Source organism: Poeciliopsis prolifica, unplaced genomic scaffold, assembly GCF_027474105.1.
Source record: "Poeciliopsis prolifica strain line A6 unplaced genomic scaffold, Auburn_PproV2 SCAFFOLD010, whole genome shotgun sequence".
In the NCBI taxonomy this organism is placed as follows: domain Eukaryota; kingdom Metazoa; phylum Chordata; class Actinopteri; order Cyprinodontiformes; family Poeciliidae; genus Poeciliopsis; species Poeciliopsis prolifica.
The window spans coordinates 1,383,982-1,409,687 of NW_026562385.1; the positions used below are offsets into that span (position 1 = coordinate 1,383,982).

Genomic DNA, 25,706 nt, shown 5'->3' on the forward strand with positions numbered 1-25,706 from the left:
GAACGTGACTACTGCTGTATTGTGCGCCATCACCCCAGCAGTTAAGATATCACACTCGTTTTTTGCAAGTAGAGTTACTTCACGTTCTCTCTGTACCAACACAAAATGTAGTATTTTGTTCTTAAACGTGTTTTTCTTGCTAATCCTGTTGCCTCGTAGCTTTTACCAGTTGTTTTGCTAGGGTGAGATGCTAATATTAGCTAGCTAGGTATTGTAAAACTTAGTAAAAGAATACCCTGCTACAGAGGCTTTCAGTAGCTAAAAAAACACCAGCAGTATGGACTTATCGGAAGCAGGAAACGGTTTCCCAGAAGGAGGGGAGGAAGAGGCAGATGCTATCATTAAAACATGTGTTTTGGGTGGCTTCAGTGAGAGCAGTGAAACCAGAACACTCATCGGTAGTCTTCCAGAAATCCACGAAGACGAGAGAGCAGGGGAGTTTGCAGTTCAGAAGTTCAGAGGTGCTGCAAATCACAATAAAGCTTTTAACTCACGTTGGGTTTGAACCTCAGTCCTTAATAGTCTGTATCTTTTTTTTTTATGCCAACAGTAATAATGGACAGGTACCAGGACCAGCCTCATCTGCTGGATCCTCATCTAGGTACACTGCAGACATCACTAAATACTACTTTTTGCAGAAAAAATGAAAAGTCTATTCACTTTAATTTTTTTGTACTGTTATTAGAATGGGTAACGAATATGCTGCTGAACTTCATAAAGAATGAAAATTCACCCCCTTCATTGTTTCATCTGAGCTTCCAGTTCCTTTATGTCGTTTGCAAGGTCAGTTAAAATGTTATTATGCGAGTCACCCATCCTGCAACTCACAGATTTTTCATACATTTCTCTAACACATAACTTAGTCCTTTAGTTGATTTATATAATTGTTTCTTCTTCTCGTTAGGTGAGAGGCTATAAAATCTTCATGCAACTTCTTCCTCATGAGGTGTCTGATGTTCATCCAGTTCTGGAGATGATATCCAGACAGGATCCTCAAGATTTAGAGGTAAACAATGTCAAAAAATAATATACAGACATTCTTCCATTCTGTCTGTATAACAATAAATGATTTAAATTGTATTAGTGTCACATTATTATATGCATGGCCATTTAAACTTATGTTCACATAAGACTGCAATTTAATAGTTACATTGTTTTGTTTTGCCTATGTAAAGCACTTTGTGAAGGAAGGTGCTGTAGAAACAAAATGTACTGATTTAGTGTTATTGTGTAGCAATTTTGTTTGTGGCTGGTTACAGTTGTATGCAAACTATATGCTTTCTACATTACATTAGTAAGATTTATTTGTTTCACATTTCAGAATTGGGAAACACGCTACATGTTGTTGCTGTGGCTGTCCATGACCTGCCTGATCCCGTTTGACCTTTCTCGTCTGGATGGTCATCTAGAATCAGAGGGTGTTAGAATTAAAGAGACCATCATGGAGCGTATTTTAGGTGTTGCAAAGGTAAGTGACATGAAGACAGTGACAAGGTCTCAAACACACAAGTTTTTCTAATTGAATTTTTTTTTCACCTGTTTAAAAAACAAACGAACACTGAGGCTAAAGAGAATATGACAAAAGTTAGAAAAGACTGATTCTCATTGCGATAAAAAAAATACAAAAAAAGAGAGACAAGACCAGGCTTATTTATTTATATGAGTTTTGTTGTTTTTTTCGATCAAACTGAAAGTTACAAGCTTGATTGTGTGAATCGTTTTACCAAGATATATATATATATATATATATATATATATATATATATATATATATATATATATATATATATATATATATATATATATAAAATTCCCTTCTCACCCACCGCGGGTGGTTCTTATCCTCTGAGCTCGGGTCCTCTACCAGAGGCCTGGGAGCTTGAGGGTTCTGCGCAGTATCTTGGCTGTGCCAAGGACTGCACATTTCTGGACTGAGATGTCTGATGTTGTTCCTGGGATCTGTTGTAGCCACTGCTCCAGTTTGGGGGTTACTGCCCCGAGGGCCCCGATGACCGCAGGTACCACTGTGGTCTTCACCTTCCAGGCCCTCTCCAGTTCTTCCCTGAGGCCCTGGTATTTCTCCAGTTTCTCGTGCTCCTTTTTCCTGATGTTGCAATCACTTGGTATTGCTACATCTACCACAACGGCTTTCCTCTGATGTTTATCCACTACGACAATATCTGGTTGGTTTGCCATTACCATTTTGTCTGTCTGGATCTGGAAGTCCCACAGGATCTTAGCTCTGGTGTTCTTTGGGGGTGTTTCCCACTTTGATCTTAGGGTTTCCAGTCCATATTCTGCACAGATGTTTCTGTACACTATGCCTGCCACTTGGTTATGTCGCTCCATGTACGCTTTCCCTGCCAGTATCTTGCACCCTGCTGTGATGTGCTGGACTGTCTCAGGGGCCTCCTTGCACAATCTACACCTTGGGTCTTGTCTGGTGTGGTAGATCTGGGCCTCTATTGCTCTGGTGTTTAGGGCCTGTTCCTGGGCGGCCAGGATGAGGGCCTCTGTGCTGTCCTTGAGTCCAGCTTTTTCCAGCCATTGGTAGGATTTACTGATATCAGCCACTTGGGTTATTTGCTGGTGGTACATCCCATGTAGGGGCTTGTCCTCCCATGATGGTATCTCTGGCACCTCAACCTCCGTTCCCTGTTGTCTGAGACATTCACTGAGCACATTGTCTGTTGAGGCTTTGTCCCTGATGTATTTATGGATCTTAGTTGTTTCGTCCTGGACAGTGGTTCTCACACTCACTAGTCCTCTGCCTCCGTCCTTGCGGCTCGTGTACAGTCTCAGGGTGCTGGATTTGGGATGGAACCCTCCATGCATGGTTAGTAGCTTTCTAGTCTTAATATATGTGGCTTTTATCTCCTCCTTTGGCCAGCTAATTATTCCAGCAGGGTATCTGATTACTGGCAGGGCATAGCTGTTTATCGCACTGATTTTGTTCTTGCCATTGAGCTGGCTTCTCAGGACTTGTCTTATTTGTTGGAGGTATTTAGCTGTGGCTCCCTTCCTTGTGACCTCATCGAGGTTGCCATTTGCTTGTGGTATACCTAGGTACTTGTAACTGTCCTCTATGTCTGCTATTGTTCCTTGTGGGAGTGAGACTCCTTCTGTGTGGATCACCTTCCCCCTCTTTGTGATCAGCCGACCACACTTCTCTAGTCCGAATGACATCCCAATGTCAGTGCTGTAGATCCTGGTGGTGTGGATCAGTGAGTCGATGTCTCGCTCGCTCTTGGCATACATCCATGTCATCCATGTAGAGGAGGTGACTGATGTAGCCAGTCTTGTTGATAATTTGGCTGAGGGGGTTCAGGCCTATGCAGAACAGTAGCGGGGACAGAGCATCTCCTTGGTATATGCCACATTTGATGGACACTTGTGCAAGTGGTTTGCAGTTGGCTTCAAGGGTGGTTTTCCACAGCTTCATCGAGTTTGCAATGAAGGCTCTCAGAATCCTGTTGATGTTATACATCTCTAGGCATTCAATGATCCAAGTATGCGGCATTGAGTCATAGGCTTTCTTGTAATCGATCCAAGCCATGCACAGGTTGGTGTGTCGGGTTTTGCAGTCTCGGGCAACTGTGCGGTCTACGAGGAGTTGGTGTTTGGCTCCTCTGGTATTTACACCGATACCTTTCTGTGCCGTGCTCATGTGTTTATCCATGTGTTTGCTTATCTTGGCCGCTATGATGCCTGACATGAGCTTCCAGGTTGTGGAGAGGCAGGTTATTGGTCGGTAGTTGGGTGGGACTGGACCCACCCAACTACCTCGTTTGCACATTCACCACTGCCTCCTCTTATTGCACTAACCGAGTTTCAGCATTCTTATTTTGAATGCTCAGGGAGGTTGATGTGGTCCTCTCATAGAGAGGACCACCTGTTGCTGTTGTGGGACGCCTCCCTTTCCCATATGCCTTTCCAGTATTGTTCAGTCTCCAGCCTTGGTGGGTCTGCTCTGTTGTTATTACCCTGCCATTACACGGCTCATTGGGGCCGTGTATCCCCTCACTGGGTGGGGACTTGTAGTTAAGTCCCCACAGTCCTGACATCCGGGTTCCTCCCTTTTGCCGTAGCATTTGTGTTGTATCTCGTCAATCTCAAGTTGTGATAGCAGTTGCCGTTTGCGGATGTTGGAACACTGAGCTACTAGTTGTTTAGCGCTTAGTGTTGACTGGGGATGTCGAAGTAACCATTCCTTCCCCAGTCTTTGCATGTAACCTCTCTCACTAGGGTTACTTGAGTAGTAGCATTCCAACAGATCCACAGAACATTAGCATGATGTAGAACAGAAACAGAAGTCCACTGTGCGGCAACAGATAAAACACTGTGGATCCAAGCAGCTGTGGATGCTAGTATTTAAAATCGGTATCAGCTGAAATCGGAATCGGCAGGTCAAACCTTTTAAAGATCGGTGACAGGGAATTGGCCAGAAAACTGCAATCGATGCACTCCTCGTTTGCACATTCACCACTGCCTCCTCTTATTGCACTAACCGAGTTTCAGCATTCTTATTTTGAATGCTGATAAGTTGTCTTTCAGTAGCCTTTTTCCCGCAGAGGAAGGTGAGACCGTTAGCAGCTAACGGTCCCCGCCGGGCGCTAACGGCTGTATGATTTGGGTTTCCCAGCTGATATCCATTAGTCTCAGGGGACTTATCACCAGTTTGCGCGTAGGTACCGAGAAGGACGATTCTGATTGCTGGTAGCAGAAACTATTCGTGGAAGTCACCGTCGATTCTCGACCATGAAAGCGAAGGTTGTTCTGAGTCTCCGCACTGACCCAGATGCTTTCCAACTGCTCCGCTGCGTTCCTCGTGTCCCGCTCCTTGCGATTTATTGTTCGTCTCGTTTCAATGCGAGCGACATTTTTTTATATCTATACGCCACCTGCGTAGAATGTCCCAGTCCATTTAATCAAACGCACCAATCTCATTAGCAGCCACCGCGTTTTGGAAGTAGACGCGAATTCGCTCTCGTGTGATGTAAGTAAAGTCTGCGCTCATACTGTTGAATCTCCCAACAGCAGAAAGTCTTCAGAAATAATTCAGAATGACAAAAACACCGATTTCTAAACAAAAATCACTTTATGGTACTGGGTATAGAAGTACTAACTTGGCATTAAATGCGTTAATTACAGGTCTTACATTTTCACGCGGCAGGGTTATTTATTTTTCGTATATTCGATGTAATTTATTTTTGTCGTCAGACTTTTTTTGTCAGGCAGAAGTTTGATTCGGACGCAGACATCTTCATTATGTTCAGTCTCATTAGCTGCTGGACTTGAGGCGGTTGAAGCTACTGCTAACTAACTGCTAATACATTCTTGCTAGCTAGATTTGTTGTCCATTTAAACTTAAGTGGACAACAAACAACAACAACTTCGTTTACTTCAATTCAACAAGTACTCTGGGCACAAGACAAAGCTTAATCAAAAATCTTTCTTAATAATGCAGATTCCAAAATATAAATGTTTTGAATTGTTTGGGCATTTATTTGTCAATATAAATTGCCTCCTCGCTTTTTTGTGTGTGTATTTCAAAGTCTTTGCAGAAAAAGAGCAACTCGAGATCCATTTAGTATTATTTTTTTCCTCCATGTCTTTGTAATAATCCAAACAGAAAAAAAGAAACTGTACCAGTGATGCACCGTGGTAAAAGTATATAACCTTATGATCTGTTCCTATTTTATGTTACTGTACATAATCAGCCCAAGAACTGTGGTATTGTCTGTGCTTTTCCTGTGCTGAGGTCTGTTGTTGTAGTTGGAGAAGTGGCACCACCAGCTCTCTAGAGAAGCTTAAGTTTTATGAATTAATTGGTCATTAATTAATTGTTCTCAGTGTGTATTTTTCTTTGCAAAAAGACATAATTATTTGTTGTTGGTACACAAATGAAATGTGTTCAAAACAAGTCATTTATTAATATTTTTTTAATTATTTAAATTCTTTCTTTTTTATGAAGGAATTTCTTATATACTTTAAAGTCTATTTTGTGCTTGTTTGGTTTTATAGACTTATCTATTTGCCATGGGTAGTCCTAGAGATGCTGCTCCAGTTCTTGTTTCAAAGTAAGTGCATTTTTTTTGTTTTTTGCCTTTTGCCTGTTCTTACTGTTGTTTTCAAGTTAAATTTAAATGAAATCAGATTTCTAGCACCACTACAGTTTATCCAATCCACTTCATTTATATGGCACACTACAGAGAACAAATGGTTGCCAGAGTGAAATCTCATTCTGTTCTTGTGGTTTAAGCCTATTTTTTAATAAGATGTGGCTGTTTCTTTTCCAGGTCTTCTACTATTTTGTACTTAAATTGCAGTTTGAAATGCTGTAGGAGCTCTGATGTTTTAACTTCCAGTACAAGTCACTGTTATTGTCTTATAATCAGTATTATAGCACAGTCAACATAAGTGTAAATAGGACATTGTCATCATACCACCTTTAATAGAGTTGAATGAATATGAAAAGTTTGTGAAATGTTGTTTGTAATTACATTTAGGCCAACAATTACTTAAAAATGTTTAAACATGCATAAAATAATTTCCAAGTATATAAGAATGCATTTTTTAATTAAAATGGCTATAAAAATGCAAATTAAGCTATAGTAAAAATGTATAGCCTATTTATTTAAGCAGAAGTTGCAGTGACATTTCTTTCTTTTAGAATAAAATAAGTTTTGTTCTATAACATGTAGCATTATTGTATAAATATGGTATCTTTTCTCATATTTCACATACTAGCCCATACTAAATCAGGGCATAATTTATTGTATGCTGAAATTTGAAATCTTATCATTTTTTCATGTTTGAAGCTACTAAGCGCTACATAGCAAGGACTTTGTATTGCTGAAAATGTACTATGTAAATAAAATTACCTGAAAAAATATATATAAATATAAAAAAGTCCTTGGCTAATTTTTTAAGAGATAAACTTGGTTTTAAACTAAGCTGAAAATTGTGTTGTGTAACTGAGCTATTTGTGTTTTTCTTTAATGCTTGGAATCATCACAGTTGCATCTGAATTGTTCAAAAATCAAAATCACTTAATGATCATTAAGTGATGAAAATAACCTCCATCATCACTAGAGGGCAATGTTGCTTTTGAAGTATGTTTGCCGTGTCAACTTGTGTTTATCCTCATAAAACCTCTAATATTTCTTCTGTGGGTTACTACGCGTTCCTACAGGTTTATGACACGCCCAGACGTGAAACAGAAACATCTTGGGTGCTTTCTGGACTGGAGCCTCACCTCTATATCTCAGAGCAGTGGCGACTCAATGATAGAAATCAGGAAGCTGGACGGTGTCCTGCAGTCTTTGGTAAAGTCTGCACCTGTAATTCAGAGTTCATTTCCGTGTGTGGGGTGGGTATTTGAGGACGAAGTGTACGTCCTCGGATTTATTCAACCTGTAATTTACAAGAGCTGACATGATTGGTATGCTTTTCACAATAGTTAGTGTGGTTGTAGCAGGTGCGTAATGCACCTGCTGCTTGTGTGGGATATGTTGCTTCAAGTAACTGAGGAGAGTTTAATCTGCAGCTTTAGGCTAAACGGTTTTCTAAGCAAATGACAGTCTTGCTGAGGTAATCGCACTACATTCAGTTTTTGAGCATAATGCCTCACACATGACCTCACTGAAGATATATTATTATTGATAAATTATTTCAAAAAAGGTTTCGTTGTGTAATAAGAATTTTTTTGGACCCATATAAAGGACAGATTTTATTTATTGGAACATACATATACACAACATGTTCAGAAGTGTTTCCCTATGAGGAAATTTTGCTTTGAGGCTTTCAAAACTGGCCAAGTGTTCTCCGTCACCAGAATCCATACAATTTCTAATAAAACTCGTTTGCAAAGAGCTCTAAATGACTAAGATTTTAGCAAATTACAAGACTAAAAATGTAAAGGATTATTATTTAAATAAAATAGTATTATGTGGTCCTTGAGAAAACTATTAATTTTATTTGATATTTTTTTTCTTATGTCAATGTCTTATAGGCAAAACTTTTTAAACATGGAAAACGAGATGACTTTCTACAGTATGGTAGGCTCCATTTCCCACTGAGGCTTGCTTGGATAGTGAGAAAATTCTGATGTTGTGATAATTCTCTGTTAACTCTGATTTTCCAGCTCCTATAGTTCTGTGTAATCTAGAGAAAAAACGTCTGTCAGAGAGCAGCGAGGCCATGCTTCGAAAGATTCACATCAAGCTAATTCAGAGACTCGGCCTTACATTCCTGAAGCCACGTTTGGCTGCTTGGAGGTCAGATATTATGCTATTTTATTCCAGTTATCACAGGTTTATTGCACGATTGCCTTGGATTTCACTTTCTTGGAACTAAATAATGGAATGAAGGATTTGACAGTTAGATAAACTGATTCATATTTTCAGTTTAGGCATTTGTACTTTTTTTCCCGAACTGAATGAAACATTTCTGCTCGTAAAGGATGCAAAACTTGTGTGTTTTAAAGGAGGAATGTGTGTATTTCCAGGTACGAGAGAGGCAGTCGCTCACTAGCTGCTAACCTTTCTGTGTCTCACACCACTGCGACTGTCACTGCTGCTGTCACAGAGACTCAGGAACAGGAAGAGGACTATGACATTCCAGAGGAGATGGAAACTGTGATTGGTAAGTAATCACCTGCACCTGCAGTTTTTTAGTGAAATACTGCTGCATAAGAAACACTTTGTGGCCTCTTTTTCTTCTTTCAGAGCACCTACTTGTTGGCCTGAAAGATAAGGAAACAATTGTGCGCTGGTCTGCAGCAAAGGGGTAATAGTGTTTTTTTTTACGACATCCAGAAAATCTGAATGATTGATTTAAAAAGGCTTCCTTGTTGTTACTTGTCTTTGGAATTTTTTATGCAGAAACAAGTCATTGTGTGTGTTAAAAATTTATTTGAACTTTTACAGCATTGGGAGGGTGACTGGGAGGCTTCCGAAGGAGCTGGCAGATGATGTGGTCGGATCAGTTTTGGACTGCTTCAGGTTGGTTTATGCTTTGGGCAGATTGGCTCCATCCATGAATTACACTTTCCCAATTATTTTAGTATTAGTATTATTAGTAATTTTGCTGCTGCTTTTTTATTTATCAAACAAGTAAAAGGTCCTGGGAAAGGTTTACATTCAATTTTGTATTCCATCGTGTTGTTTGTTTTTAAATGTAAGGTTGTTTTCTGTAGTTTTCAAGAAACGGATAATGCCTGGCATGGAGGCTGCCTCGCACTGGCAGAGCTGGGAAGGAGAGGTCTGCTGCTTCCATCAAGACTCACTGATGGTATGTACGCTCAAGTGGACTTCAATAAATGGACAAACAATTCAATAAATCATGTTTTTATTTATTTCTTTACATTCTCGTATTTACATTGATAACACAATTTTACATTTGTATTTTTTGCTGATGTTTATATAAAGATGACAGGGTTTAAATAAACTCACTTTTGCCCTTGTAAATCAAAGGTAAGCACCAGATACTGACTGTATCCTGATACCTGTAACAGCACGCCTGTAGATTAAACAAGTCATTTTGATTTTCTTTTTTTCCGGGCTTGTAGCAGATTAGAGATGTAATCTCATTGTATCTTTTCTGCAACAGAGTGCAGTTGTTAGGAGCGGGTCCTCCTCCTCAGAGTTGGGCCTATTACTTTTGTTTTCTTGCTCAGTCTTTGAAATTTGCTCTCACTCTGGCTATTGCTACGTCTTTTCAAGCCACTCTCTTTAGCTCTTTTAGTCGACTTGGTATTTTTTGGAGAGCGGGGAGTTGTGGAGTCCATTGAGTCTTCAGAGGGCTGGACTGTAATGTGAAAATCACCTGAAGAAGTTACAGAGCTTGCAGTGGCAAGTTGGCAGAGAGCCAGAGCTGCAGTCTGCCTCTGGTCACACGGTTCTTCGTCCAGATCTTCGTCCACTTTAGGTGGAAGGTTCTCTGAAGAGCTTGGAACAGAGCTGTAGGTTGGGCTGCTGTGAGGAGCTCGGAGGCTGAGATTCAAAGGGAGCTCTGTGCCGTTCATGTTATCTAAATCACAACCCATCGTACTCTGTTTAGATCTCTCCTCATTGTTCTGGTTTCTTTTTGACAGATTTAGAGGAGCTACATTGTCTGATTCTTCTTGATGGTTCTTATCAGACAAGGAGACATGTAGACCGCTTCCATTCGATCTAAAAAGGACATTTCAAAAACATTAGAAATCAATTACTGCAGATAGAACCATATCACTTGATAAGGAAAAAGGTAAGCAACCAGAACTTCTTACCCTCCATCCAAGAGATGGCTTCCTAACTGAAGCAAGGTTTCTGCCGACTCTTCTTGTCTTGAATCTTTTGTGACCGGTTCCACAACTTTAGATGCGTGTCCAAGCTGGAGGGAGGGCTCCGACTCACCGGTAGTCATGTACTGGGAAGACTCTGAGTCTCTCAGGACAATGTTTGCTTGACTGGGTCTGTCAGGTGACCCTAAGGCTGAGCAGCCCTCTTTAGGACTCAGCCTGGTTGTTTTGTCTCCACTTTGGTGACTCTCCCTTTGGGCGGAGCTGTGAGAGCTGTTGTGATTGGAATGTGAATACATGTAGAAGTCGTAGTCCTTCTGGCCAAAGCCTTGACCGTAGCCATCCAAAGAAAAATACCTGTTTCCAGTAATTGGAATGGAAAGCTCATGGGGTCTGTAAAGGGTGTAAGGCAGAGGAGGGCCTGGGTGAAGAGTGTGGCAGTATCTGTAAGGATAAGTGGGGAATGGGGTTCCATGAGGTGGGGCAATGGGTGGTTGCACCAGAGATCTTTGGGTATCTATAAACTCTGGTTGGAAAGATGGGACGTTTGGATCATTTACGGGGATGTGTCTGGATAAATAGTAAGGCGGATACAGGGGTCGTTCAGGCATGAGGTAGGGAGGGTATTCGGGAACCATGAGAGGGGTGAAAGATTTGAAAGGAAGAGTTCTGGCCCATGGGCTGCTTGAATGGCTGATGTTAGAGGCTGGTGAATCCTCTCTTCGTTGCACAGTTGCAGCCAAGGCCTCGGCACCGTCACGATTGGGAGTGACTGGGGAGAAAGCAGATGGGCGAGGCAGAGCCTTGGCCTCATCAGTCTCCGTGAGTTCTCTGTCGGTGAATGTATTTGGTATTGCCACATTCTGGTTGTCGTTGCTCACTGGACTGTCACACCCAACATCTAACTCTTCTGTGTCATCTCTGCTCTCGTCTTTCTTCTCTTCCACTCCTTGTTTCTCAGAACTAACGCTTTGGACTGCTGGAAGGACATTTGTACAATCCTTAGGTTTGACAGAGGTCACTTTTGCCACAGTCTTCAATTGTCGGGGTGCTAGTCCATTTTTTTGAGATACCAAGGAGATTGAATTTTGACACAAATTGTATTTCATATGATTGAAGAGATGAGACTTTTCATTACAGGTGAAAGGACACTGGAAACATTGGTACTTAAAGGGCTTGCCTGGTGGCCGAGGGATGTAGTGAGGCCTTTTTGGCTTGCGCTCCTGATCCATTTCCATCCTGATGCTGACTTTCCTGAAAGAATAACATAATATATTCTAGGTGAAGTAGTAATGCTGCAGAGCTATCAAAAACAAAATGTTGAATCAGTGAATGTAACCTAAAATCTATTTGTTTTCACTGAAGTCGTTAGTTGTCCCCCAAGTGATGGGCTGTCAGACTGGTTCAGAGAAAGACCTTTTGTCATTTGAAGTTTTAGCAATGTGTTTTTTTTAGTTGCATGGCTAGAAAAATCTCCTGGTGCACAAAACACCACAGCCTCAGGCTACATTTGTTCCTTTTCAGTGGAATGGCTACTAAGCAGAGAAATATTTAAATTTGAAAACCTGTCTGCTTTATGCAAATCTGCTACCACATTTTTGCATATATCCCGGTCCAGTCTTGGTTTGGCATTGGGTTGTTGACATCAGCCGACACGTCTCAGCTAACGCTGCCTGCTCACCCATCAGTCCAGTTTCTATAACTCTCTAATCATCTCCCTATAAAGTTAGAGAGGCTGCTATATCACTAGACAGACGGTTCATTCTTTTAAGTTTCGCAGACCTTGAGGGCATGCAGAGACTTGCTTTCTCTTACACCAAAACTGTGTGCTGTCAGCGTGGGAACTACGAATCAACCTGCTTACCAACCTGCTTCCCATGACTACATCTGCGGGATGCATTCATCACTTGATAAGCTCACTGCCAATGAAGATTGCAGTGAGATGCATCTTTGTTCATTGTCAGAACACTGTAATGTAAGAACTGAAATTCTTCTAGTAAATACAAAAACATCTCGATATGGTTTTTGTCTGTAAGATTTGCATGTTTTCTCTTGAATTAAACATCACCTAAAGATGTTAGTTTAGGGCTGCTGGGTGTGCATTGAGAAACCGGCTTGTCGTGCACTGTCGCAAGAAGTTGTCACTCAAGTTTCAGCTAAAGCAGCATGCATGGACACTCCCTTTCTAAGGAACATGAATTCTCTTTACAATACCACTTTAAGGCATTCGCCTTGTGAATATGGAACAAATCAAAATTATTTCTCATATTTAATTGAAGATAACATCCAGAAAACATAATGTAGAGGCATCATTAAAAAAAAAGATAGACAACTTTTAAATTCTGTAGTTCTTTGTTCATTATCAATGTAAGCCTAACACAAAGGCATGCACACATCAATTATGTATCGCTAATAGCAGCAGACTTAACAGAGGTTAGATAGGATCTGTTTGTAACAGGTGCACACCTTGTACATATAAGTGCTATGCACAGCCAAACTGAAACTGTGTGGTGACATAGTCAAACTTTGAAAGTTATTTGTTAAAAGAGATAACATTTTGCTACTTTTATGTTAAATAAACAAGACACAAATTGGACAAAAATTACCTTTTTTGAGTAAAGCAGCAACGTCTGTTCCCGTATGTGAAGCCCACGAAGATGAGATCCACAATTCACAGCAAATGTCAGTATCTGGTTTAAAGAGCTCGTTTTATCAGCTCAGAGTTTAGAAAGCATTTGTTGGATGAGTGTGATGGGAAGTGTGATCTTAGCTGTGTGCTGAGTTCGTCTTTGTAAGGTGTTTTCTCTATAGTGGGTGGTGCTTCAGCCCAAACAGCAGGGCCCTCGGGCAACAGTGATGCATCTGATATTAGTCAGGCCTCAAGCAATGATTTAAATGTTGAGTTGGAGCTATAACTCTTTTTGTATCCTTATCTAGCTTTTGTTAAAATGGTCAAACAAACTTTATTCCACACTGACTCGACATGCATTTTGTAAAGTGAAGTTATGGACCTGCAGGTGATTTGCATTTACTGCTTGGTTCTTCTGTGTGGTGTTCCAGGATTAGTTTACATAAAATATGAGCTTAAAAAAACTGAATTTGCTAGTTGTTCCTCTCTAAGAAATTTGAATAATATTTCTCATAATTACTCAATGTTTTTGAACCCAAGATGTGAAGTTGGATAAAGTACGACTGTTTTTAATGAAGCTTTTATTATCTTATTTCTGTTTTGAGATATTCATCTTTGTTGTTGTATATTTCAGTCGTGCCACTTATAATGAAAGCACTGACCTACGATGAGAAGAGGGGAGCCTGCAGCGTCGGCTCCAACGTGCGTGACGCTGCCTGCTATGTCTGCTGGTCTTTTTCCAGAGCTTATGACCCTAAGGAACTCCAGCCATTCGTTACCCAGATTGCAAGGTAACGCCTGTTACTAATAATCCTCCTGAGACAAAAATACATAAATATCACCTGAAATAATTTTTATTTTGTCTTTTGGTTGTAAGGTGGTCCAAAAAACAATGAGTGTGTGAAGATTGATGGGTCTTCTATTTGAACAACTTCAGTTTTCAGAATTAAATATGAAAAAAAAAAAAAATCAGTTTTACAAGGCTAAAACATAAGTTATGCCAAATCATGTCTGCTGATGGGGCAGTAACACTGCATAAAGAACATGACGAATCTCTCAGCATTAGATTATTGTGTTGATAATCTAATTCTAACTGTAGAATTAGATTAGACACTTTAAATGATTTGGAACCAGTGAGCCTCAATGATATCAAAAACGGTGTCATCATTTGTTTGTCTTAACAAACATGTTCAAAGTTATCAATGGAAATTGATCAAGCCTCATGATTGGGTCGGCTCTAGTTTCTTGAATAGACAACAGCTCGTAGAACTTCTTTGAAGTGGCAGCTTTCTAGAGAGGCCTTATTATGAGGTCTTGGTCAGCCAGTCAGAAACAGACTGTGGGCTGGTGCTGTAATGACTTGCCGGGGTAGGGAGTCATTACAGCACCTACAACATCAAGGAGTCAGAACTTGTATCACCAATCAGCAATTACCGTTGTCACGGTAATGATTTTTTTGGCAAAAGCAGCATATTATTTTGAAAAGTCACTCCAGCTAGAAAACTAAACATTCAATTTGTCTGAAACATAATGTCCAACTAGCCAGCTTAGAAGGATGGGCGAGCAAAGTGTTTTTGGTCAAATGTAAAGGTTAGATGATGTTCTATAATTATGTTTTTACATATTAACTCAAACATGGATGTTTTGCAGTTTGATCTTGCAATTGTCTATATTTAAGTTTTTTAGACAAAAAAGCTGAAAAGTCGAGGAGAGTTGTAAAATCCTCTATTGGGAAGAAAAACACTAATTCTTTTGGTTGTGAAAGATCTCATCAGTGAGATTTGCATAGAAACTGAGCAGCCTGTAAGCTGTAATTTACTGCCTCAAACCAGTTTTTCTGTGACACGTTGGTACTTCTACCTGTCCAGCTCCAGGTCATTGGGTACATTGCTAAATGCATATTAAATAAAGCTGGAGGGTAGAAGAACTGCTTTCAATTGCAATGTGTCATGCAGTCATTTTAGGTGATTGCACAGTATTTATAAACTCTTCCCTGAACACATTTACAGTAAAGCCAAACTTTCTTGCCCAACATCAAATGACAAAGTTGTAATAAACTAAAAGTATGACTTAAAATAATGTTAATTTAGCTGTACAAAGGCTATACTAATAATAAAGAATAGTGGGTACTATTTGCTATGGAAAATAAGCATTTGGAATGCCAAGATGACCTTGTAAGGCTTATGTGAATACATTTATTTAAATAACTTGCTTCTCTTAGATCTTTGTGCAGACAGTCACGAAGCTATTCAGACTTTTCTTCTTGTCTTCAACCATGGATGCTGACAAAGCTGTCTTTTATTCAATTAGAGGCTCCTGATCCACTGTAGAAAGTAAAAAAAGTATTATCTCAGGATTTCGCACATGTAATCTCTAACCAGAGCACAGACGTAGCTCATCACCCAGTGAGCTGCACGCAGTCTTTGTTAACAGTAACGGTTTATGTCATGCTTTCTTGCCTTGCAAGTATGGACCTGCGGCCTCTGACTGTGCAGACCAGATCTGCAGTGTCAGAGTTAACCCCTTTGCAAATCATCATCAGTGCCTGGGACTACACCCTCCCTTTCCCTGGGCCACAAGATTGCCAGGTTTCGCCTGCTGCTGTAGGTTTCGGTCGCCGTTTGGCAGTAATGCTGGGACAAGCTGGTTCCTGCTCTATTCATCAGAACTTGATGACAAGTCCTGAAAATGTGTTTTTGTGAAAATGGCCTTAGTGACTTGGGGGCACATACAAACAGTTGTGTTCTCCTGCAAAGTTGCAACTTGCATGAATAGACCTGTTGCAACTGTAGGATTTTCAATATGTTCTTCTCACCGATACCTTAGGTTTAGATATTGTATGGAACTGTGTTGTTTTTCCAAACCCTCTGGGTAGAAGCGTTTTTTTTTTTAAGGCAAACTACATGCTAAGAAAGTAAACAGGGTCAACTGCATTTTCTTTTTTCTCAGTGTGTCATTGTCATGTATATGTAAGCAACCCCACATCCCCATTCTCACTCACACCCCCTGAGATTTTCAAAAGTAATGTAGTGTGAAGGGATGAAATCTCTTATGTTGTTCAAGAGTCATGGGTCATGATATAGCCGGTGTTGCATCATTAAACTGATGCACTGAGGAAACAGAGTTTGTTTTGTGGTTATGGTCTGCCTCTAATTACAAAAGTGTGTGTTAAATCTGGATTATCACATAAAACACAATCTCTTCACAGCGCCTTGCTGATCACCGCTGTGTTTGATCGCAATATCAACTGCCGCAGAGCTGCATCTGTAAGTTCGCTGATAAACTTTATCATGTTGCTTTTCCATAGATGGTGAATGAGAAAGCTTTTATTTTGTGTCTCTTTTTGTCCCAGGCTGCCTTCCAGGAGAATGTCGGCAGACAGGTTTGTGACTGAAGCTTTGACGACCGGAGCATTATGACAGTATTAGCCTTATTTGACGCTTATTTGCAGGCAGATACCCAGTTCATGCTCAAACTTGCCTCATTAAGAGCAGCTTTTAAAGAAAATGGCCTTCTAGTGTAGCTACAGGGCACCTTCAAACACTGAATGTGCCAGTAGCCCGTAAGCAAGAACTCTTTAGATTTGTCATTACTTGAATTGGGAACTCTGTCACTGAATGTAGACATCTGGTTTGTGTTGCAAAACAGTCCATCCTAAGGTAAAAATGTTTTATGCTTTTCTTCATCAGGGCACCTTCCCTCATGGCATCGACATTGTGACAGCAGCAGACTACTTTGCTGTGGGAATGATCAACAACTGTTATCTGAACATTAGGTGAGAACAGTGTTAAAAAGCTCATGCAAAGTTGTTTTTATGTTCATTGCAAACTGCTCAAGTACACAGCATCCCACCAGTATATTCATAACACGGTGATGCTCACAAATACGCAAGGGATAGTGTTCTCTATTCAGTTTCAATCTGACATAGCGTAGATCTTGTTGCCATGAGGCACTTCAAGACATTTCTCTTAATTTCAATTTTTTGTCAGTAAAACCTCATATCAGTAAATTACAATAGCATCATTTAAAATTGATTTCAGTAATTCAAAGAATATTATATTTTCATTTTCCACAGATTGCTATATTCAAGTGTTTATTTTTGCGAATCTTAAGAATTTTGTCATAAACTGGTGCAAATTCATACTATGCTTTACAGGACAATTTCAATAATAGCATATTAAAAGGTACAAATAGATATCCAAAAATCTAAAAATTATGCATGTTTACGTTGGATCTCTAAGCAACAGTCTGTTTCCTCTTGAGCTCAGGTAAGGTGATTCTTACAGTGTCTCTGGTTCTGATTGAATTCTATGCGGTGTTTCTTGAAACACAGTCATAGAGCTGCCTGCAGATTTTCCAACGCTTCAACAAGTTTAGCTTTGCAATCCTATCAAGTCCCTTTTTTTACCACACATATTTTCCTTCCACTCAATTTTTCATTCTGGGATCTCCTTAACAATGATCTATTGTGGCTTATCCTGCTGATGGAAAGTGTCAGTTACTGTCATATAAGCGGCTGTCAAGTCAGCTCTCTTCCATTGGATCATGTAGGCCCAAACATGGTCATATCATTTCTGCATCAAAATCATTCCTTAATGGTCTAAAAAAGTATTAATATTTTTTGTGAAGCTGGATTAACTATAAGACATTATTGTCCAAATTAACAGAAATAAATGTGTGCTTACATGACGCTTGAGTATACACCTATGCAAGTTTTATTTTTCACTTGAATGTAAGAAGAAAATTAAACTTCTGAAGATTTTTCCAATATACCAGGATGGACCTTCACAATTACTTTTAATAGTTTTAAAAATATGAACATTTGTTATTTACCTCGTTTTGCATAATTGGTCAGATTTGTGTCATAAATGAATCACCACAGAGAAAGAGGGTAGCCTTAGGACATGACTGAACATAGAGGAATATATATATAGAAAAGGAGTTCAATATAGTTTTCTTCTTTTCCAGATTTTATGCAGACATGTAAAAAAAATGGCTTTCATTTTTTTGTTTGTTTTAAGTCTGTTGTTTTTGTTTATTAAGTGTCTTTATAGCTGGTTTCCCAGAGTACACCAAATCCATGATCGAACATTTGATATCCAGGAAAATCAACCACTGGGACGGGTCAGAACCTTCACCATTTGTTATTAAAATCATTGCGATGATCTTTTACATTTTAATATCTTTAGGAAACATTCTTTATTTTGTTTCGTAGCGCAATCAGACTGCTTGCCACAAAAGCACTCCACAACCTGACGCCTCAAGCACCTGATTATATGGCAACAACAGGTAAACAATGTCACCTTACTTGTTCATCAGCAGTTAAATAGACCACAAGAAGAGGTTTTTAAACACCGACTGTAAACCTTCGCTTAAAAATTGTGACTAAAGACAGTGCTCTCTTTCATTTTAATGCAGTTTTGCCACAGCTGTTGACCACAGCAGTGGGTGTCGATCTCCACAGTCGTCATGGAGCAATTCTGGCATGTGGAGAAATCACATATGCGCTGTACAAAGTGGCTCTTCAGAGCAACAGGTAGACTTAAAATATATGAAACATCAACCTAAAGTTAAGTAAGAAACATCTCAGTGCCTTTAAAGGCTAAAAACGTAAATAATAAAGTGAGTTTTTTTTTTCAATAGGACTGTGATGGATCTAGTGTCTTCAGAATGTGTGGATGCACTAAAGAACATTCACAATTTGGTGAGTGAACGTGGAGTTCTTAGTAATACTTGCTGTTTGTGTAAATTGTGGTCAAACTATAATGTAGCTAACTGAAATTTGCTGGCACTTTCAGCTTCATGAAAGAAAACAGTACAGGTAGGCAGAAATGCTCCTTTGAACATTTTTGCTTGTAATGTCATAAGAAAGCAAAATATTTTCATATAAAATTATTTTCCTTTCTATAGGGGCTTCGGTGGAGCACTAATGAGACCAGCAAGTAGGTCGAAGTCACGTGAAAATTTAATCACTAAAAGAAGATATTGTGAAAACTATGGTTAAACCTGATATGTATTTCTACTACTATCTTTCTTTCTTTTTTTTTTCCAGTTTGCAGCCTCATAGAAAAGTTGTCCCTGTCGAAAATGCCTTTTAAGAACGACCCCATAATTAGTAAGTAAAAGGACCAACAGATTTTGCTTTATAATAATTTTTTGTAAAGTCAAAGCTAAAGGTTTCTGGTATGTTTCAGCTGCATGGCAGTCACTAATTGACGACACCATAAAGAATCTTAATCTCTTTTCTAGTGGAGTAAAGGAGGACGTTATTGTAAGTTGACACATTTATTAATATGTATAAGGTTCATAAATTAATGATGATTTATCCATAATTTTAGAGGTTTCATAGCTAAAACCTTGCCTCCGTAAAAATATCTGTAGGTCGACTTTGTTTGTGTGATTTCAATTTGTAAATGTGTCAAAAATTGACCGAGGACTGTATAAGATTAAGAAAAACTATGGATTTGGACATTTGTTTGGGGGTAAAATTTGAAAAAGTAAAAAAAAATAAAACCACAATTCACATCTTGTGGAGTGATAATACAATATATAACAGACTATACTTGTATGGCCTTCAACAGCTCAACAAGTTTTCTCTCCTCCTGTCTGTAGGTCTCCGTAGTCACAGCCTTAGCTGCTTTGTCTGAGGAGTTTTACCAGGATCAAGAAAACCAGGCTGACACACAAATACAAGGTGGGATTTCTTGTTTTCCTCTAGACCCTGAATGAAAACACTAAAAAGTTTATAAAAGCGTTTAATAACAACAGTTTATGTTCCCATGCTTAGATGCACTCATTTCCCAGTACCTGGAAGGACTAAAGAGTCCACACTTGCTCACCCGTTGCGGATCTGCTCGCGCCCTGGGCTGTCTGCCGAGATTTATGATCCAGAGCAAACTGAAGCAGGTGGGTGTTTAAAGTACAAATATGAATTCAGAGTTAAAAAAATATATATATATTTTGCTGCCTTAAATTGCTACAAAATATTGATTCTGTGTTCTTCTTTTTCTGTTTTAGATATTTGGAGGGCTTGAGGAGATGTGCACTGTCACCCAGAAGGAGGGGAATTTCACTGAGGCAAGGAGAGATGCAGTCAGATCAGTGGCTCAGTGAGTCTTCTTACACACTTTTCTTAATGGTTCAGGTTCATGACACAAAGGTACTTTATGTCTCGCCATAGTTCCTCATGTTTTCTGCTAAAACATGTAGCTCTATCAACACTAATGCCAAAGTAAACTATGGACTGACTCTACCAGAAGGACCAGAATGACGTATCCTTCTATTAACCAGATTGTATTTTGCACATTTTGCATCGCTTTTTAAACTTGTTACATGTCTTTTGTCAGGGTCTTCTTCAAGACAGGTGTTTGTCCCCATGGCTCCCCTGACTCTGTCCTCTGCTCGGAGAATGTCGTCGAGGTGTTCAGCTTTCTTCTCTGCAGCATCAATGATTACACAACAGACAGCAGAGGGGACATAGGAGCCTGGTGAGCCCTGGATCCTGAGATTTGCTCTCTTGCCTGAGGCTTCCTGTTTTTTTTCTGACCCTTCACACACACAACTAAATCAAAAATACTTCTCTCACATGTAGCTTCAGGCCATGCTTGAGGAATGGCCAGGAATGTCACCTGGCTTGTCACTTGTCTTCGCAAAAAGGGATAGGCTGCCTCTCAAAGGCTGTCTAGTAATGTTTTTTCTTTCCTTTATTTTGTTTTCTTCCTTCCTGCCTTTTTTGTATTATTTTCACACAGAATACTCTTTTTTTTTAAATAAAACATTTTTTTGCACCACCCTCCCAAAAGTTGATTTGAATACAAAATTATTTGCCAGTGCAATGTTTGCTAACATATGCGGGGTTAGGTTTTTATCTATGTGTACAAATATATCAATCTTTCATAATTGGAGCCCAGTGTATTTTCGTATTTTTATGTTATGTCTCACAACTCTAAAGCCACTTGCCTCATAATTAAGTCTTAAATGACTTCTTGCCAAATAAAACAAAACAGTTCCTTCCATTTTCTTAAAAAAACAGAGGCGCCTTCCTGCAGTGATAGTGAAAGGAAAAGTACACCTTCTTCCACATCTGTGGCTTTGATCTGAATTTATTTTAGTCCGCCTTTTACTTGGGGCCAAAATATGTCAATTGATCAATTATTGAAATATTTATTGCCTGATTTAGTAACTGATTAATTGCTAACTGGAGTATGCATACTCTAATAAAAAGCATCCTCACATGGGTTTTACTGAGTTAGCTGTCCTCTCTCTGTCCCAGGGTGAGGAAGGCAGCCATGACAAGTCTACAGGACATCACCTTGATGGTGTCCAGCAGTGCTCCAGAGATCCTCTCACCACACCTGTGAGTAGTAACCTCAGAATGCTTAGCTCCTTATCCTTACACTCTCATTTATAAGCAGGCAGTGACTTTCTTTGCACTAAGTGAATGTGACAGTGAGACTTAATTTCTGCTTCATTTGTCTTTAATATCTTCTCTGGCTTGTCTGCAGGGTGAAGTCTATGATGTGCTGCCTGGCTCAACAGGCTGCAGAGCAGAATGACCACTACAGAGCTCATGCTGGAAATATCTTCCTGCACCTCCTTCACAACACTGAGCCTGAAGTCCCTCACATACCCCACAAGGAGGAGCTGTTAAGCATCTTTCCAGTGTGAGCTGCTCAAGTATATTACAGCAGCATTATAACTTGTAACGCATTAACGAATGTGTTTTTTTAATGCAGCTTTGGTTACTTTGGGGGAAAATACTTCAGCCCTGATTTAGAGGCACTTTTTGGTGATCTTTAATTTTGTTTGGTTTTCTTCCAGGGAGACCATCACCAGCCTAAACTGGAATGCCCCATCCCAGGCTTTCAAGTACATCACACAGCTGCTTGGATTGCCTGAGTATCAGTACCACACCCTGCTGGGGCTCTGTGTGTCAGTGGGAGGGATCACCGAATCCACAGTAAGTGGAAGAAGCAGAAAATTGTCAAATCACAGCCGGAAGATAAAAAGACTGGCAATAAATGACGCAGACGAAAAGATTTTGTTTTATTGTGATACTCCAGAGGCTTTCGCAATAGATCTCTGTAACACAGAGATCTATGTTACCCCTAGTAGCACTGAGGGACACTTTGCCTTTGGTTTGACACAAGGTTTTGTCTGTTGCAGCGCCTTTCAAACTTATAATGTGAATTTAGTTGAAGCCAGAGCATTTTTTATGTCTGGGGCATAAATAAAGCAGGTGATTAAAGCAAGCAAAATATGTAAACATACTAAAATAAATTGATGTTTCAGTTTTGTTTTAGCTCAAAATGTGGAAACAAAACAGTTGAGATATTTATTAGTTTATGTTGTGTGACAAATAACTTTTGTGTTTGATTTCAGGAATTTAGATTGCATAGTTTCACCTCACAAAATCCGACCACATGCTTTTTTTTATTTAGCAGCAATCTGTTTATTATTCAGGTTGTCAGACCAACAGGGGACGCTGTTTGTCTACCATTGTCTTCTGTGTAACACCTGCTTTTCAGTGTGCTCTTATAATCTCACAGTGCAGTTGTCGCTCCTCAGCCAACCTTTGCATAAATACTGGACTTGAAATATTGATTGTGTTGACGTTCGTTCTTTTTGCTGACAAAGAAACTTTTCTCATGGTTTTATTTTGCGGTTTATCCTAAAAGCATGCCTGTGAAACTCCTCTGCAGCCTTTTTTAAGCAACATCTCTCTGGAGGTCCAGCCTGGGCTCATAACTGGGGTTGATCAAGCCCTCATTCCTCTCCCACTGGGATTTAACCTGTTAAAGCCAGACATTCAGAAGCAGCCCAGGCTGCAAAAGTTTGAGCTTATTTTTAACTTTGAATGTTTATGGCTGGAATAAAGAAAGTATATTTAAAGCCTGCAATAACAACCTCGAAGCCAATGAAGGTAAACCAATCTGCCATTGGTGCTTTAAAGCAAGCTCCCTCAGAGACCATCCAGCTCCGCTCTTGTTTTTATCTCCTCCTCTTAGAGTTTTTCTACTTCTGCAGAAACGTCCTCAGAGACGAGAGGTACCGATGTATTTGTACAGCATTTAGAAAAAGGAGCCAAGATTGTTGCAATGTATGGGCCAAGATTATGATTCTCACACTGCAGGGCCGTTCACTCACAGGCCGGAGAGAAACAGTCCTTACTCTTGCTTTTCAGAAATCAACCTGGCATAGTTCAATCACAGAAAATTAGAAAAAAAAAAGTTTTGCCATTGTTAACTTAGATAGTTCTTTAAAACACAACATTTCTTAGAAGCCTACATAACATTATTTATAGGGTTATGTTACAAGTGCAAACAGCTAGACTCTTCACTAAATATCATGATCATTTATATAATTACAGGTCTGATTTAACATTTTTTAATCTCCATGCCATTTTGACTTTTGACATTATTTCCCCACCATCTTCACTGCAATGGATGACTCTTCTGTCCTACTGCTCAGACTCCTGCAATCTTTTGCATTTGTTCAGGCGCATCACTCCTCCCAGTCTCTGTTTACCTTCCTGAAAGGGATTCAGAAGGACATCGATGCTCTGACGCAGTTTACGCAAACATTGCTGGGGATCTTTAGGAATAATCTTCAGAATGACAGGTACATTAAACTAAACCAGATTCATCTCTGTAGTGTAACTTTAAAGCACTTCTTTTCATCACATTAATATCTATGACATTTCAAATTTGTTTCCCCTTTTTCTTTAAGAGTATCTGTTCCCCTACTTATGATGCTCAGTCAGATGCTTGCCAACAACTTTTTTGAAATCTTGACCACACAAGAAAAGTAAGTGATTTTTATTATAAAACAGTGCCTACATACCTCAGGGATGACCAGAGTTTTCTGTCTCTTTGCTTCATAAGTCACCAGGTCTGTGTGGATCTTTTGGGTCTTTGCAAAGAGCTCAGGAAGTCCAGGAATGTGGCCAAGATACGTGCCTGTATTTACGTGTAGGTTCTCTTGTGCACATAAGCTTGCAGCTGCACCACCAAAGCAGCAGAAAGGCTTATTGTTGGTTGTTTTCCAGATACTGTGGACTGATCCAGTTTGAGGGAGATGTGAGGAAGAAAGTTTTGTCCCAGCTTCTGATGCTGCTCTGTCATACGTTCCCAATTGTAAGTTCACAGAGCAGGACTGCATGCTTAACCCTAACGGGGGACTACATTCACTTCAATGCAGATTTATCATCCCTAATTCTTTTAGTGATTTTCTTTTAATTTTAATGAAGATCAGCTTAGTGTGTAACAGCTTTTTTTTTCACATTTAAAAATGAGATGAATGAAACTATTTGTTCATAGACCTTAATATCTTAATATTACCACACTTCAAATGACTGGCGAGTGTATTTTTACAAAATGAATCAAATTTTATGTAGATAATTGTGGTCCACAGATGAAAACTTGTAAATCAGAAAGTTGGATACTTTTACATTTAAGTATGCTGTCCCTTTTTAGATTGATAAAAAAGAGAAATATGTTGAGACTGAGAACTTTTTCTTTAGAAGTCAAATATTATAGCGAAATTGGTTGAAATTTGAAAATGTTTGGACATTTGTAGTCTCTGTTTTGATGTAATTATTCTAAACCACTATTCACATTATTATTTTTATTCGTGTGTATATTTTTATTGTGTGTGATGTTAATTGTTTTCATTATAACTCCAGATAAGAAAGACTACATCAGCCGAGATGTATGAGATGCTTCTCACCTACAATGACGTTGCTGATCCAGACGTGCTCGAGGATGTCTTAAACTTACTAAGTGACACTCAGTGGTTCGTATTGTAATCAAGTTGTCCAATTAGTTGTGAAAACATCTTTTTTTTTTCCCCAGAGAATTTACTTTAAATTGAATCTATTTAAAATATCAACGGTTTTATTATCCATTTAAGGGACAGCGACCTTGCCACAGTGCGAGAACGCAGGAATCAGCTTTGTGATTGGCTGGGAGTGCCCAGGCCACGACCAATAACCAAGGTAACGATTTAACATTATTACCTTTTTCTGCTTCTGAATATTTTGAGCGGACTTAGGTTTGTGTCTGTTTTAAGATAACCTGGACAAATTTCTTTTCATTTGCAGGACCCTGCCCAGGTTTTGTGATTACTGATGTTGAATTCAGCAGAAGCTCTTTAAAAAAAAAAAACGGACTGAGCAGTTAGTGTTTTCTTCTGAATTTGTCAGGACATTTGTCCATCTGCCAGAGAAATGCACAGCATAAATTGCAGCTTGTTCGAATAATTTAACATGAATGCAAAAAAATGAAAGAAAAATGATCTGTCCCATTTGTTGTGTTGTAATCGCTAGAGGCGTATCGCTTGTAGCAACCTTTTTTTTCTGTTTCTGTAGCTGTAAAACAATAAATGACCTTAAACTTACCTGTTGCAAGTGTTTTTTTTGTTATTTTCTGTCAATAATACTATTGTTCGATGCTCTATTTAGGACTCGGACGAGCTGTTTACATGTAAGCTGTACCTGGAACAACACAGGGATGTGAAATTTAAACTGTACTTTGCAAACACTCCAGGGAAATGGTTACCATTTAAATGTTTTGGCACACAGCGTGGAATGTCACTGAGGCCTCTGCTTCCCCTTAGGGAAGGCAGACCTACTTTTTCTGCGCTGGCAAAGGTACCAGCGGTTGAAGGAGTCTGAGGCCTGATAGTGGAGTCTTCATGCTCGCCTGCAGAACAGAGGCTGTTGTGTCACCATTGGTACGGTCTTGTCTAATTAGTGGCTGATAGTGGCCACATTGTGCCACACAGTCTTCAACAAAG

The 25,706-nt window shown here is 39.4% G+C and overlaps 2 protein-coding genes across 4 annotated transcripts; one reads left to right on the forward strand and one right to left on the reverse strand.

Moving 5' to 3' along the window:
* Positions 1–25,307, forward strand: tbcd (tubulin folding cofactor D). 3 transcript variants are annotated; one of them, XM_055035708.1, is made up of 39 exons: positions 1–461; positions 551–601; positions 686–783; positions 905–1,006; positions 1,322–1,468; positions 6,025–6,080; positions 7,196–7,328; positions 8,015–8,060; positions 8,147–8,279; positions 8,510–8,646; positions 8,730–8,790; positions 8,931–9,005; positions 9,200–9,294; positions 13,546–13,702; positions 16,120–16,177; positions 16,264–16,293; positions 16,601–16,686; positions 17,955–18,035; positions 18,127–18,200; positions 18,330–18,447; positions 18,555–18,615; positions 18,710–18,732; positions 18,822–18,853; positions 18,964–19,026; positions 19,106–19,182; positions 19,524–19,605; positions 19,699–19,817; positions 19,929–20,020; positions 20,258–20,398; positions 21,184–21,267; positions 21,416–21,574; positions 21,732–21,870; positions 23,410–23,531; positions 23,640–23,717; positions 23,795–23,881; positions 23,959–24,046; positions 24,595–24,704; positions 24,822–24,906; positions 25,012–25,307. In XM_055035708.1, exons 1-39 carry the CDS (start codon positions 278–280, stop codon positions 25,030–25,032), a joined length of 3,585 nt encoding a protein of 1,194 aa, XP_054891683.1. In that variant the 5' UTR covers positions 1–277; the 3' UTR covers positions 25,033–25,307. The 3 variants fall into 3 exon arrangements, with proteins under 3 accessions (XP_054891683.1, XP_054891684.1, XP_054891685.1); XM_055035709.1 differs by lacking the exons at positions 1–461; positions 551–601; positions 686–783; positions 905–1,006; positions 1,322–1,468 and adding an exon at positions 4,490–4,684; XM_055035710.1 differs by lacking the exons at positions 1–461; positions 551–601; positions 686–783; positions 905–1,006; positions 1,322–1,468 and adding an exon at positions 4,692–4,996.
* znf750 (zinc finger protein 750) lies at positions 9,577–13,079 on the reverse strand. The gene is made up of 3 exons (XM_055035711.1): positions 12,889–13,079; positions 10,271–11,536; positions 9,577–10,175 (listed from the first exon to the last, which is right to left on the reverse strand). The coding sequence occupies exons 2-3, from the start codon at positions 11,518–11,520 to the stop codon at positions 9,623–9,625; spliced, it is 1,803 nt and encodes a 600-aa protein (XP_054891686.1). The 5' UTR covers positions 11,521–11,536; positions 12,889–13,079; the 3' UTR covers positions 9,577–9,622.
* Positions 25,308–25,706: the final 399 nt, after the last annotated feature.

Bases quoted from the DNA above. Each gene is read 5' to 3' on its own strand.
- tbcd (XM_055035708.1), top strand. From the start codon at position 278: ATGGACTTATCGGAAGCAGGAAACGGTTTCCCAGAAGGAGGGGAGGAA. The intron at 18,201-18,329 runs GTAAACAATGTC...ATTTTAATGCAG, and splicing joins TGATTATATGGCAACAACAG to TTTTGCCACAGCTGTTGACC. The intron at 19,818-19,928 runs GTGGGTGTTTAA...TTTCTGTTTTAG, and splicing joins TCCAGAGCAAACTGAAGCAG to ATATTTGGAGGGCTTGAGGA.
- znf750 (XM_055035711.1), bottom strand. From the start codon at position 11,520: ATGGAAATGGATCAGGAGCGCAAGCCAAAAAGGCCTCACTACATCCCT. The intron at 10,176-10,270 runs GTAAGAAGTTCT...TGTCCTTTTTAG, and splicing joins AGCCATCTCTTGGATGGAGG to ATCGAATGGAAGCGGTCTAC.